This window comes from Anopheles moucheti, chromosome X, assembly GCF_943734755.1.
Source record: "Anopheles moucheti chromosome X, idAnoMoucSN_F20_07, whole genome shotgun sequence".
Taxonomy (NCBI): domain Eukaryota; kingdom Metazoa; phylum Arthropoda; class Insecta; order Diptera; family Culicidae; genus Anopheles; species Anopheles moucheti.
This window is the reverse complement of record NC_069142.1, coordinates 6,555,825-6,570,627: the sequence shown is the minus strand read 5'-3', so window position 1 is coordinate 6,570,627 and position 14,803 is coordinate 6,555,825. Positions and strand designations below refer to the sequence as shown.

Sequence of the window (14,803 nt, the reverse complement as noted above, 5' to 3'; positions counted from 1 at the left end):
ATTCGCGTTGTTCATGCAACGTGCGATTGTGCATTTCAACGTGCGCGTTCCTGTCTGGTTTTGTTCTGTATGTGTCTAAATGTGTGGATAATTGCGTACACCTTTAATCCACCGCAGCTAGCGGACCGGAAGGCGAACAATTATTCATGCAGTAGGCACCTTCAGGGTGGTATTTGTGTGTGTGTTTTTTTTTTCTTTGCTGTTCGATTATGTATCGGCCACGGTGGCACACATTTAATGAGCAAATGCAAATTAAATTCTGTTTCCCTCCTCTATGTTTCCGCCACACAACAATTCTCCCGTTCAGCTTTCACGAGCGTTTGTTCGGTCTCAATGAGGATGCGTTTGGATTCAGGTGATTATTAAACCATTCCCTGTACGCTGTAATGTCCGCTATGTTTAGAGGGTGTGTGCGTGTGTGTGTTTTTCTCTAGCAGTGACATCAAAGCATCAAAGACTTTAGCAATATGCGACGGAATCCTTCCATGTTTATCCCGCTGTTTCCATGTCCGTTTTTTGCGTGTTCTTATAGCGCTAGGCAGTAACGGTGTGTTAGTGTATTTTGTTCGACCTTAGCGCAATCGATACACATTGTTCAATTACTCTATGTGTACCTCGTGTACGTATGACAACACGGCAATGAGAGGCGACGTGGAATATTGTGGGTTTAGAAATTTAAAAGTGAAAAGAATTATTGAACAATGCAATTTATCTTATTAATTTCTCACATCATCCATTTCATTGCTAAAAATGAGTTATGTTTATTTTATTTTCATCATTTTTATCAAGCTTATCAGGTCCTACAGATTGAAGCGAGAATGTTAATGTTCCTCTACAGATGGACACACACCACCACACAGACACATACAGCAACCAATTCAGAAGCGGCAGAAGGGTAGCGGTCTAAACATGGTGGCAGTGTTGGTGGGGTGCCACAAAAAAAAATTGAATCCGATCGAAATCGTTTCACAAATTTCCTTTAGCACTAATTGGCATTTTCCATTCTTTCTAAATTTTTCAAAACCAATTCGAGACAGCACCTCGCGAGCAGATTCCATCCCATAATGCGTGTTGCCCAGTCGGACCAATGGCGGACGAGCGTAATACAGCACCGTTCCATAGTTGTTTTCGATTTATACTATCACCCAAAATGGCTGTTTTAAATTACGCATATATGTTGTTTACCACTGTGCTGTTGTTAAAGGACTGAATGTTACCAATTTTCCGTTTGTTATTGTTGTCCTGTTTTCGTTTACGAAATTTGTGATGTTTTTCTTCCTTTTTGGAATAAAAACAAAAAAACGCTACAGCAACAAAAGTTATTGTTTTGAATATTGGTTCGAAAAACAATTTTTGCTGTGTGTGTGTGTGTTTATTGTTGTTTTTTTTTGCTTCAATGGGAATTGATGTACTGTAAGTGTTTGAGTGCAAAGCAACAAAACAGGGAAAATCAAACGTTACGGCTTGCGGAATACAAAAACGATATACACACCACCACGCTAATGCAAAACAAAAAACACATTCGAATGAAATGATTCATACGTGTTCTTTCTCTTTTTCATTCTTTCTCTCTTACCCCTTCACCTTCACCTGTTTGACACCCTTCACCGTAACTTACTAATCCCGCTGTTGTCCTTTTCCATCCCGTTTCGAATTTATTGCAGCGATTTCGAAGAGGTGCTGTTGCCACCGATTGTCAAAAGCTCAACTTATCGCCCGACGGCACGATCGTCGTCCAAGGCCGGGTGTTCCACGGTCCAGGCGCACCCGCGGTCGGGGCCCACCGCCGGACAGCCGGGGTCCACATCCGCCAACTGTCCGGTGGAGAGCCCGAATAAACCGGCTCTGCGGTCGAAGTACGACCCAAGGTTGGTAGAGTTGCCGCCTCACGACTTGTGCGCACACACACACACACACACACACACACACACACACACACACACACACACACACACACACACACACACACACACACACACACACACACAAGGCCCGTCACCCACCCTGTGCGTGATGCGTTACGCGAGCGACCATCTTTTTATTACACTTACTTATACATATACTAACACAACAATATGTGTGAAAATGCGTGTACACATTTTCACACCTGTTGTCTGGCATGCACGTCCCGTGACCGTGATGTTCTCGATGTTATGTTCTTGGTCGTGTATTGTTTTGTTTTTTTTTGTTTTGCATCTCATTGTTTTTTGGCCTTTAGTTGCAATATGTTGTTCATCGTTTAAGATCAATATTTGATCTGTGTTCATGGTGACTCTAAATGCCCTGCCACCAAGGCTGTTAATAGCTATATTTTCTGCCTTGGTTGTATGGGGGAAATTGAGAACAATTATACGCTTGCAACACAACCATTGAAGCAATTGTGGCGCAGCATTCCCTCCGTATCGTCGACAAGTATGACACGGTATGATCAATAACGTCGCAGAGACTGTTTGCACAATATTACGATGTAAAAAAGAATGAGAAAACGATAAAAAAAACGGGGAAAAAGTGGGTTAAGCGGGGGAAGGTGGGGGGGAGGGGATTAGGGGGGTTGGAATTCAAGATCAAGGGGCACAAATTTTCCAAAAAAGCAAAAAGTGGATAGAAACATCGTTTTCCCCGAAGGAAAAAAAAAAACATATTCAGCAAATTATTGCCTGCAAAAGCGAACAGAATGCGTTTCGCATTGCCTACCTTCCTTGCCTACCAACCGTCAGGCGCTCGCCAAGGCGCCCTATTTTGCTGCTAAGTGCTTCCCAGTATTAAAGCTAGGCTTGATGTAATTGTGCCGAAGCGTTTACATTCCGGTAAACACATTTTAAGGTTATAAGCTCGAAAACATGAGCTCATTATGGCTCATAAATATGGTACGCCGTTCGTGACCGATTCGCCATTCTACCGCCGGTCCGCTAGAATCGGTTGTTTCACGGTAATGTGTGCGCCCGGAGTATTGTTTTCGGTTCTAGGATATTTGCTAGTTAGCTCGTTAAGGTTTCCGTTGGTCGCCCGGGCGCATATGCCAGTCCACCGCCAGTCCCTATTTTCCCCTGAGGCGGTTTGCTCTGCCGCGTCGCACTCAGTTTGCTTGGCTTTAGTTGGAATCGCTTCATCTCGCCGTCCCAATTTTAACGATTTATTAACGATGTTTTTGTTTTCTCTTCAAAACCCGTTTCTTCCATTGCAAATACAAAAAAAAAACCCCACTCTGCGCGCACGTCACCGACGTCACATCGGGGTCTGGATGTGAATTTTCCAATCCAATCCACCTGTGCGCTGCGGATCATCGTTCTTTACTGGCTCACTTCTCTCATTCTCTCTCTCCTCTCTCTCTGTACACTCCTTCCGCCACTCGTCGATCGTTTTTTGGTAACGCTTGCTCCTCGGTTCATACTCTTCCGTCATCCACAACCATCCACCTCGGTACGGCGTTTCCCTTTACGCGTCAGTAATTTGCTGGAAAAAACAACGGATGCCGTAATTAAAGCCGCCAAAACGAGTGACTTGATAATGGTAAGTTGATGTTGCCGAGTGCCCACCGGATGGGGTGGGGGTTGTCGCATTCCCGTCCCAAGCGTTTTTCTTCATCTGCGTCATCGATGAGGAACTGCCCTCGCGCGGCGCATTATCATCTTTCAGCCTTTCAACTGCAGCTCCCTTCCGACGCGTGTGCTTTCTTGTTTGCTCATTCAGTTTCACTTTTATTCTTCCACACTACCATAGTTAAAGGATCTCCATCTGCAAGGCTACTCTCTTCTCTCCATCGACTCCACCGGACAGACGGCCCTCCACCACGGTGCCCGCTGCGGCCACAAGGACATCGTACGCTATCTCATCTCCTACGCACCCAGCTCCATCATCAACATGATAGACAACGAATCGTAAGTAGCATACGGCGCGACAGAGACGTGCAGCTCCATTATGCTGATCCCGCCATACCTTCCGTTTGCATTGCATACCTCCTGGCGCACAGGGGACAGACGGCGCTGCATAAGGCGGCCGCCGGACGGCAGCGCAGCATCTGCTACATGCTTGTCGCCGGTGGTGCGAACCTCAACATACAGGACAATGACGGACGTACCGCACGCATGCTCGCCTCGAACGCGGACGACTTTGAGCTGGCATTCTATCTCGAAAGTGAGTAGCCCTTGTTTGTGTTGTGTCGTGTGTCTGGTCCTAGCCCTTTCCCGGCCTCCCACTTACCCGCGCATCTTCGTCCCATTTAGATCAAGAGCAGTTTCAGCTTATCGACTTCCGAAGCAACAACATCTAAAGTGGAAACAACTAAAAAACCCCACCCCCACCCTCCAAACCGGAAGGAATTCGAGTGGCGTAGAGTTGGCGTGAAAGTTATTATGAGTTTAATGTATTGTTGAATGTGCGGCGGGAAGAGGGAGAGTGGGGGGAGGGGGGTTACTTCGCGGCTAATCTCTTCGGCAGAGTGCCAATGCATCGAAGAACAATGAAACATCACGCCGTAACAGTCCCGCGTACGTGGCGTATCGGCAAGATCTTAACGCGCCGGAAAAAAAAAACAAAGCAGCACTGTCTCTACCAGCATGCCGTCACCGTCTTCGGCTCAGTGTGTGAGTGTTGGTCCCGTTCGTTGCGTGTATGTGTTTTCTTTTAATTTTTCGAGCAGTTCAAAGTTGCACCCGAGAAGCGTGAAAATCGTGTGTCGTTAGTGTAAAACCGTGTGGTGGGCCTCCAGGACCTCCACCCCGTCGGAGCAGAAGGAGAGAAGATATAAAACAAAACAAAAATAACACGGATTGAACGGAACAGGTCTGGAAGTGAGGAATAGATGAAACATGAAACTTCAAACTAAATACAGCAAATGAAAACGAACACAAAAAAAAATCCATTTATTAACCGGACGCGATATAGTTCACCGGGCGTGGTATATTATGAATCTCGGCTACAAAACGCCCGCATCTAGGCAACACGCTAGACGTTTAGTAACTATTTCACGTATATATTGCTACTTACGGGGTTATTACCTGCTGTTACTACTAATTACTACTGCTGCAAACTACTATTATAATACAGCAAACAACAACAACAACAGAGAGAACGATTTGCGCAACGTGGAGACCGCCTAAACCAGCTAAATGTAATGTTTGTTAGAGCTCACCAATTAGCCGACCCGTACGCGAACACTTTCAACACACACAAAAACACCCAAAAACTCCCGCAAAAAAAAACCACTAAGCTAACCTAAGATATAGACGAGGGCCAGAAAGGGGAAGAGACAAACAAAAACAAACAAACAAACAAAAATACTACAACAGTTTTCCGCATGCGAAAGCGGAAATATATTTTACTAGAACCATTTAAATGTAGTTCACAGAGTCCAACACTAGATGGCGTGTGTTAATCAGTGTCTAGTTGATCCACGGCTTGCAACCAACGATGGAGCAACAAGAAAAAAAAAGACGGCATCCATAGCATAGGTTTCGAACACTGCGCAATGCACATCTCACCACACACATACACACATCTATTCTTCCCTTTATTAATCTCCTCCTCTCCCCCCCCCTCCTCCCCTTTCCCCTATTGCACTCCCTTTCTATTCTCCTGCTCCCTTACACACCCCAATAAAAGCCTCGCAACAACCAAAAGGTAGCATCAACCGAAACAGGCAAAACTAAACACATGAAACACAGTCGGACGATGTAGTAGCGCGATACCGTAAAGTCACCGGTACCTGCTTTGTGAAGTAGAACAAGAAGAGAAGAGGAAAGAAAAAAAAACAAACTGGAACTAAAGTATCTTGTGCAGGAGAGGTAGCGTAGTGCGAGAGGCGAGTCCCGCTGGCACTGGCAGCAGGCGGAAAGATTGACCAAACACGGTTCGGCCAACGCAGGGCCCATGGCAGTGGCAGTGAGTCCAGGAAAAAAAACCCCGGCCACGACTATCGCGATTGGCGAAACGCGCGACCAGCGAGTGAGGCTGCGGCCAGATTGAGTGCCGCCACGGGACTCAAGCAGTAGTGCTAAAAGGGATTCTTCTTAGATGATGATATATACTTATACATGCATATTATACTTATACATATATGGGCCCCCCCCGAGAGGCAGGCTGCCCAAAGGAAAAGAAGAAAAAAAAAACATTAGATAATTATCCCTCGTCGGTAGTTCTGACTCTAGTCAAATCATAGTTTTTAACAAGGCTAAAAAGACCACATTTTTTTGTCTCATATTATATATATATAAATATATATATACATGAATACGATGTTACTCAATGTGTACCAGCTCATGTCAATGAACGTTATGCGGAAATTGCTACTATTTCTGCACTAGCACTAGCAGAAATGCACAGTGTTTTTTGCCCCCTTTAGGCTATGGTGCACATCCCGGTATGTAGTCGGGTTTTCGAATGTTGTAATCTCTCTACTCCCAACTCCACTTGTAACACACACACCCACAACTTTTACCACACCTAACCACGGCAAAGCATACACGAGCATAACACGGGAAGATAAGGGCTTGTGTTTTCAAAATCGAACAGACGTAACGGCAAGACTTTACCCCAAAAAAAAAAACAAACTATAACCCACCCGGCGTTGCTTCGAACTCGCGAAAGGTACAACCAGGTTGCGGCGAAGTTGCGAGACACATTAACAAGTTCCATCAATGAGCGGTGGTTTTTTTTTCGGTCTGTGTAAAGATGATATTATGATGGCACATTGGTAAAAAGAAGGGTTAAAGTTCCCTGCGGGAAATTGAAAGACAGGGCGAGGAAGACGCAGCCCAGACCTGCCGCACAGCTGATTAATGATCCGGTGAAGCATATTTGCAGGTGCGGCTATCCGGGCCACGGGCAGAGTAATGGGAGCGCTGTGAGTTGGCAGTTTCTACCCAACGACGTACCATCCCGAAATGGACCGTACCGCAACATTAACGTCGGGCTGCACGTCCTTCACTTCTACCTGTTGTGTATAGGTGTGATGGTTCATTTTTCATTCGCTGCGTGAGCTGCACGATGGGGTGATTTTGGTTTGTTTGTTGTGGTGCTGTCCAACATTGAACGATTTTCAGGACGCTGTTGAACGGCCGGTGTTGTGCGGCGTGATTGAGCAATGTCGTCACGTGCGCGAACAATGCCATCGCAGCGGCCAAAACCAAACTTCACAAAGGAAACTAAAACAACCTACTGCGCTTTCTACGCCCTCCTAAGCGTGTCCTTGATGAAAATCCTATGTTCCGTTGTGCTTCACTGCGCTAGAGGTAATACAAAACCGAAGTAACAACAATGCCGTGCCTTTCCTTAGATACCCGTCCCGCGTAAACATGTACGTATAGGTAGGATGTAGTGTTTACTACAATTATTTATTGGTTTAAACTGAGCCTTCAAGAGTCCCCCAACCTGCATGCATTCGATTCCTTCATTAACACGAATTTCCACACACATACATCGACAATCGATTTAACACTACGTGCCAAAGTTTCTGCCGGTGTCCGGATTTTGCCTACATTTAGGCGCACATTTGCTTCTAATCACCATGCGCGCAACTGATGAGATCCTATGCCCTTTTCACACTGACGTGCGTGATCGGCAGTGTATTGAAGACTACAATTCATCCGTTACACGGTGGGAAACGAATTTACCAGGACACACTACGCGAATGCGATATAAAAAAACAGCAAACTCCACCACGTTCGCCTTAATCTCCGCTGTAACTCTATTTGTTTACGTTTCCATTGTTAATCACATGCAGATTGCAACCTAAAAAAAAATCCAAACGAAGGTAATCCGAAGTGCTGAAGGACGTTTCGGGCGACTTTTGCATAGTTGCCTTGCCATTGGGGGGATCATGTCAATTATTATGCTAAGTAAATCGTGGAAGTGTTTGTTGGGTAAACCGAATGTCAGACAGACGGTGAGTGTCGAAACATTGTAGTTGGGTGGCTCTGATGTGGATCGACGAGTGAGTGCGTGCGTATGTGTGTCGGAATGAAAGGATGTCTGTTGTGTGCGTGAGTGATTGAGTCTTTGCATTCCTGAGCGATACACCATCAATACCCCATTTGCTGTAATACATTTCACTCCACGCGCGCGCGTGTGCTTGTGTGTGCGTATGGATGTATGTGTGGATCACACGTTAACGACGTTGAGTAGCACATTTGCTAGTTGATCGCACATATATACATACGCTTCCATGCACACGCAGTTACTTTCTTCTCTAGTAACAGTCAGTTAACTTTCCTTGCAGTCGGTTTTCCGCAAAACTAAAACTAAAAATGGCAAAAACCGATTCAATCGATCACTCATCAAGGCTGTACTCAGGCACCAGCGCCTGCATGTATGTAGATGTTGAATGTGTAAGCAATCGCGAAGGGATAGTGGGAAGGTGTTGGTGCATAGATCAGCAGCGTGATCATCAACCGGATCAACCGTAAGAGTGAGACACCAAACCAACCGCACCTTTGTACGATCGCTCACTGTCTACCGCACCGTAACAGCGGTGGGAAGCGGTTGAGATCGTGTGCGACAGAACTCATGCGCTTTAGAACGCAACCGTTTCCGTGTGTGCCAGCCACCGTGGGTTATATTAGCTCCAGTGGCGCTCACATAGATCCGGAAGCGCTTGTACATACAATAGCATCGTACACAGCGTGAGGGAAGACAAACAAGAGAATGAGTGTGTCTGAGTGTTTCAATGTTTGGGTGTGATTTATGTGTGTGTGTGTATGTATGTTTGCTTGAAGGTGAGCGATATGTGGTGTTCCTTCCGGTCGTTACAATCCTTTTTAAACAGATTTTTCCTGAAGATAGATCTTGTATGGTGTATTTTGTTAGTTGTATTGCCTACCTTTAGGAGTAAACGAAAGCTGCTTACGAAAGATCATGAAATGAGATCTTGTTAAGCGTATTGCCTATCTTTAGGGGGAAATGTTTATTTGCATATCTTCTGTCTTAATGCTAGCTTCCTTTGATGATCTGAAGTGGTTGTTTTATTGTGCACCGGACACGCTACCCGAAAGTATGCAATCCGCGTGCAAAATCACATTATTAGTAATCGGTGATCGGTTTTGAAATCTTGTGTTTGTAATCGAAATTGACTTTTTGCTCCTCCATCGCTTATACCTTTTCTCACCCTTCTCACCCTTCTCAGTACATTTGTTAGCTATTATAGAACGGAAGGATGCCGCTTGTGTTACTCTGCGCCTCCTTTTATGGCAACGAGCCATTCAAAACATTACGTTTCGTCCGTCCGCGTCTTTCCACTTTCCCGCTGTCTTTCAGCTGTTGTAATAAATCCTTTTTCGACACCCTTTACATCACACGGATCCCGATGATGAGCGTGTGGGTGTGATAGTATGTAGTGAAACGTCAGACCCCTAGATGTGCGCATCGTGTGCTTGTACAGCGTAGCTAGAATTCCACCTAGACCATAAGATTGTTTCAATGTGTGAGTGTGCGAGTATGTTTGAGTGTGTGTGTGCGCGTGGGTATGCGAGTATGTGTATAGTAGCATAGATGGGAAATAATTTGATAGAAAGTCTGTGTGCCCCTGGACTTTTTATGCAAACGTATTTTCGGCATTCAAAATTATACCCCCTCCCAGGGTCTCCCACCCCTCCCATACCAAACAACCCCTGTGTATATTATACAGGTGGGGGAGAGAGGGGGAGGGAGGGATGGGGAGGGAGGGAATGTATCAAAATTCAAAAAGCAAAAAGCGAAAGCAAAACAATACACCGTACGAAACAAAATCGAAACCCTTCCCTTTAAAGTGATCGTTCCTGACACGAACCTGAACTGACTGTAAAACTCAATCACAAATGAATTCTAAATTTTTTATAACGAAATTTAAGCGAGAACCGTGCGGGAGAAATTGGATTGTTACTGTGAACTAGCGTTTATACATATGGTTTGAGGTGTGGGCAGGCCGCACAGGAGTGAGTACACACTTCCATCCAACAACAACAAAAAAGACAAGAAGAAATACATAACAAAATCACCATTAAGCAAAAAAGGCTGCTAACACTTCCCGTTCTGCTAAGTTGTAGCTTACTATCTCTCTCTCTCACATCAATTGGCTAACTCTCTACCTTCTCCTCCTTCAATTGGAATTAACAAAGCAAATCATTGGCACTAAACGATCAGGCTCCGATTGGCAATCAGCTGAAAAAAGAAATCATTCGAACGGCATTAACAACACTGCACGGAAGAACAAAAACAAAACACAGTTTGCTGCATCTATCGATTTCGAGTTCGCGTTAGACACCCGTCGTTTCGTTTGTCCAAGCACATCCCGCACCCTGGAAACCATTCCTCCCAACCCTCCTCTCCTTCCCCAAATGCACCAAAAAACCCCAAGTCCTTAGTCTGGTGGGCCACAAAACATGCTGGATTACAGTGTAGGAAGCGAGCAATGGATATTGTGTGAATGCTGATGCTCCGTTACTGACCGTTATGCTGCCTGGGCTCGTTACTAAGCAGGCCTGCTAATGAGCTCCCGTTTGACATTCGATCGTTGCCTACATTTAGGCGCTACTTTTGTGTCGCGTGCCGGAAGCTGATTAACAGCTTGTTTAGCGGCGCTCAAGCAGCCGACACAGCTCGGACATCAACCTACATCCCAATGTGGGTTAGTGAATGTTAGTATGCGTGTTTTTTTGTTTCCTATTGGGTTGTTGTTGTTGTTTACGCTCACACCCATTCTCTGTGGCTTTTTTCCCACTGTGTGTGCTAGTAATCGCCCGTAGTACCTTCTGTCCATATCGGCGTGCCTTCGCTGCCTGAGTGTCTTAGAGTGTATATAGTATGGCGTTATGCAGCGTTACGGACCACTACGAACTATTCGCTTTACGTCCCCGAAAAAAAAAACCCTAAATAAACAATACTTCATATATTGTCGCACATTATTAACATATTTGTAACCTTCCCTGTGCCCGCTGTTATAAATTATTTCTGCTTTTTGCCAGATGGCCTAAAGATATAAGGGGAAGCAAAATACGAAAAAAAAAATCACATTGTAATCGAGATGAGGTAACCGATAACACCAAAATTTTTGACGAAAAAAAAACAAAAAAAAAACAATGCCTAAAACTCGTGCCATAACGTGAATTTTCTCGTTTTGCTTGAGAAAATGTCACAAGACTTAACACACACACACACACACACAAAAACGATAAGAAAACATAAACAAACAACATTCATGTACCTTCCTGATTGCGCTTTGTAGGGCAATGAATGATCCAATTTTATTTTCGTATTCATTTTTCATACACACGCAACAAAATGCACGTGCACCGAAAACCATCATTCTCCTCACCACTTCCCTCGGCCCGGTTGCAAACGTGTCCCATTCGGAACCTATCAACCCGGGCTTATAAACGTCAAATGTACCTTGATCCAGTAGTGTGTCTATACTGTTCACTTGCTTTCGGTTGTTCACTTGCAAAAAAAGAAAATGATAAAAGTAACCCCCTCAATTGGATAGGTGTCGATAAGGCGTTTTGATTCGTTTTGTCCACAACAGAACCGCTTGGTGTCGGTGCGAGTTTTTTTTTTTGCAAAATCACTACCGAAACGATTACTGTCGGCAATGTAAATATAGCGTGTTAGGGCGTGCGTAAAAACAAGATGGCGACACGAAAGCGGTTCTATATCCTCTCGTTCCTCTACTTGATGGGAGGATATTTGTGTTTCTGCTCGGTTCATTTCGATCTACGTAGTCTTCGCACCGTACTGTCTGTAGCAGCGAGTCGCCACGCCGTACATCTTAGCTGTACCCTTAACTTCCTTCCTCCCACCACGTCCCCCCTTTCCCAGCCTCTTCTTCCTCCTCACGTACCCCATGCATGTCCGCGTTAACGTAGCGTCTCGTCGGTAGCTCTAAGCATCATTGGACTCGCTGTTGACAATCCGGTCAAATGCCATGTGCAAATATGTGCCGACGTCCATTATGTGTCCGCGTTTAAGTAAATGGCAGAATTAAACTGAATACCCTGCAAGTGTGTTCCGGCGCGGCCGTGTGCAGCAGGGTGTGTATTTTGCATGTGTGTTGAGAAGTGCCACGGAGAGCGAGTACGAGAAGCCGTTGTACATACTGCACTGATCACCTTTCCGTTACCGTGTTTTTACCTTACCTTGTTTTAGCAGCCGCATCTTATTATGGAAACAGTCGTAAGAATTCTAAATATCAAATCAAACACTAAATCTAACCTTGTCTGGTCGAAGAGAGATGGAAGCTATCACTTGTTGGCGGCAAACCTGATATCTATACCCTGTTTGCGAGGCGGTGGAGTTGTTTGTAGGCTAGTATCATGGTAGATTTAGCACGGAATTTACAATTATCATAATATAATCTCACCGTCTTCGGTACCTTACGGTTCGAATGGTCGATTGATAGACTTTACGGTAAGAATAACGGGTGCGTGAAATTAGAAATACGTGTACATAATACTCACCCCGATTATGAAATGGCAAGAAGCGTCCTTCCGTCCAATGCTATCGTGTGACCTAAACGATCGTAAAGTGATTAATGTTTTGATCTTCCTTCTGTCTGTTATTGAATGCGCTCACCAGAATGATCGCCAACATCAGCGTTTGAACCGATACATGCTTTTTGTACAGCCCAACACAGCGTCATATTACATGAACGTTCCAACTGGATCTCTCAGGTTCTCTGGAGCCTTAGACCAACAGGCATCTGGGAATGGGAAGTCCCCGGGGAAAGTCTTGCGTCTTTTCGAGTTTGCAAAACAATGAAGCACCTTTACAATCTCTTCCAACAAAACTGTACACCAAATACCACCACAATCACATAATGATTCACACACTAGTGCAAAAAGCAACAAAAATACCCACTCACACACACAAACACACTACAAAACTCACAGCAATCGATTTTGAAATTGTGTTTTTTTTTCTACTGCTAAACAAGCTGTGTGTTTCAGCCCAGAGCCTGCTCGAATCATTGATGAGCGAACCTACCCATAACAAAACAAACCTACCAAATGTGATTATGTGATGTTTCGAGTTGTAACTGTAGTTGAATCGGGTAGTAATCCGTGTATTTTGTCATTTCGACGTTCCAAAAACCACCCGTAAACCAAACAAAACCAAGATGGCGACGCGAAAATCTTCGAGAGCTGCAGGTCGAGAAGGGCAGGAGTGCAGGAGTCCGATAAGGTGTTGGACCGAAAGTACTAGTGACCTCTCTATCTCTCCATCCCACTCGTTCGCTCTATCTCCCTCGGCATAGCAAAAGCTGACAGGTGTCTATTGCTACATGTGTATCCGTATGTTGGTGTGTGCGTGTTATAAATGTACTACCGGGTTGACAGTTGCAAAAGCGCAAGGGTTGCGACAGGACGGGAAGCTACAGATTTGGAAGGAGTTGGAAAGATTTCTCTCTCTCTCTCTCTCTCTTCCGCGGGGGGAGGGGGGTAATCAACAACAGGTGTCTAAACTTGTAAGATTTCGCCAAAAGTACTTCACAACATGATTGCATACTTTCTGGCGTTAAGGAGATCCTTGTCGTCAGGAAGTGAAATTTTAATTTTATGTCCAAGAATGGTTATGGAAATACGACGAGATCGTGTGTTTTAGTTTTTGAATTACTGTGGATATATTGTGTCAAGCTCTTGGATAGATTTGTTGTACATTTTGGATACCCTTGACTATACTTAGATGACACCTTAACATTTAAGCTTGACATTTGACATTTGAAGATTAGTTTAACATTGAAGTTTGACGTCAAAAAGTTTGTCTAAAACAGCGTTCGCGCTGTGCGAGATTACAGCGGAGTAACTCGTCCGGTTGTCGGCAGTAGCTGTACAAATGTTACTACTACTTAGTACTACGATATGCTGACAGTTGAAAGCTGCACAGGTGGCCACAATGGTTTCAGCTTTTAACACCGTGGAACTGGAGATAGAGAGGGTAGATTTTCTTTATCCCATAATGGACAACTAAGGGTAGGCATGGAATGGGAACGCTGCGATGGTGGAATAGAACGTGGGATGAACATCAGATAGGAAGGATAGAAATACTTTGTACTGTTTACACACACCCAACACCCCGGGCAGGTGGCGGGATAACTGGATGTCGATGTTTTCTAAATGTAATGGGTCCAAATTCATGTAGATGTGGTAACACAAGGTACGACCAGAACCGATCCAACTCATCGGGCTTAGATGGGGCGAGACTAACAATGGCGGTAGCAAACTAAACAAAACATGCGAATGAAAGAGAACATGGGAACGGCTCGGAATGAGACAAAGGGACAAAATTGAACAACTCAATCAAACCCAACATACACACACGAAAAAAAAATCCTAGCAGAAAGTGTCTGATCGATGAAGATTTAAAAGATGTTATAGAAAACAAGATAAAAAAAACACTTAAATATATACATATTAGATATATACATATTTGTAGCATCATCCTTACTAAATGAACAGATACATTGTAAACGTACGTGATGGCGGAAAGCCGTAAAATGCTGCAGAATGTGAATTGATGGATGAAAGATATATACATATATTGTCATTGTCAGATATAACTTAAACACACTATAAAGCTAAAACACAGATACACAGGAACGGTATTGATATGCTCAAGGAAGTTTTTTGCGCGACAATTTGCCACTCTCTGCCTCTTTGCACCATTTGTCCCAAATATCAACCACCACCCCCACCCCACTCCCGTATCCCCACCCCCACTAACCCAGCAAACACAAACAATTTTCCGGTCAAAGAAAAAGAGAAGCAGAATGGATTAGACACGCAGTATGGCAACACACACTCACACACACTTCGATACCAAAAACACGTTAAACAAAAAC

The 14,803-nt window shown here is 44.5% G+C and overlaps 1 protein-coding gene across 1 annotated transcript in view; it reads left to right on the top strand.

The window, feature by feature from the left end:
• The window catches only part of LOC128306417 (eye-specific diacylglycerol kinase), a 34,826-nt gene extending 28,685 nt beyond the window's left edge, over positions 1-6,141 (top strand). The window contains exons 14-18 of the mRNA XM_053043936.1: positions 308-355; positions 3,447-3,510; positions 3,721-3,878; positions 3,971-4,134; positions 4,224-6,141. Coding sequence (XP_052899896.1) covers positions 308-355; positions 3,447-3,510; positions 3,721-3,878; positions 3,971-4,134; positions 4,224-4,270 — 481 coding nt within the window. The 3' untranslated portion in view covers positions 4,271-6,141. The remainder of the gene's footprint in view (positions 1-307; positions 356-3,446; positions 3,511-3,720; positions 3,879-3,970; positions 4,135-4,223) is intronic.
• Positions 6,142-14,803: the final 8,662 nt, after the last annotated feature.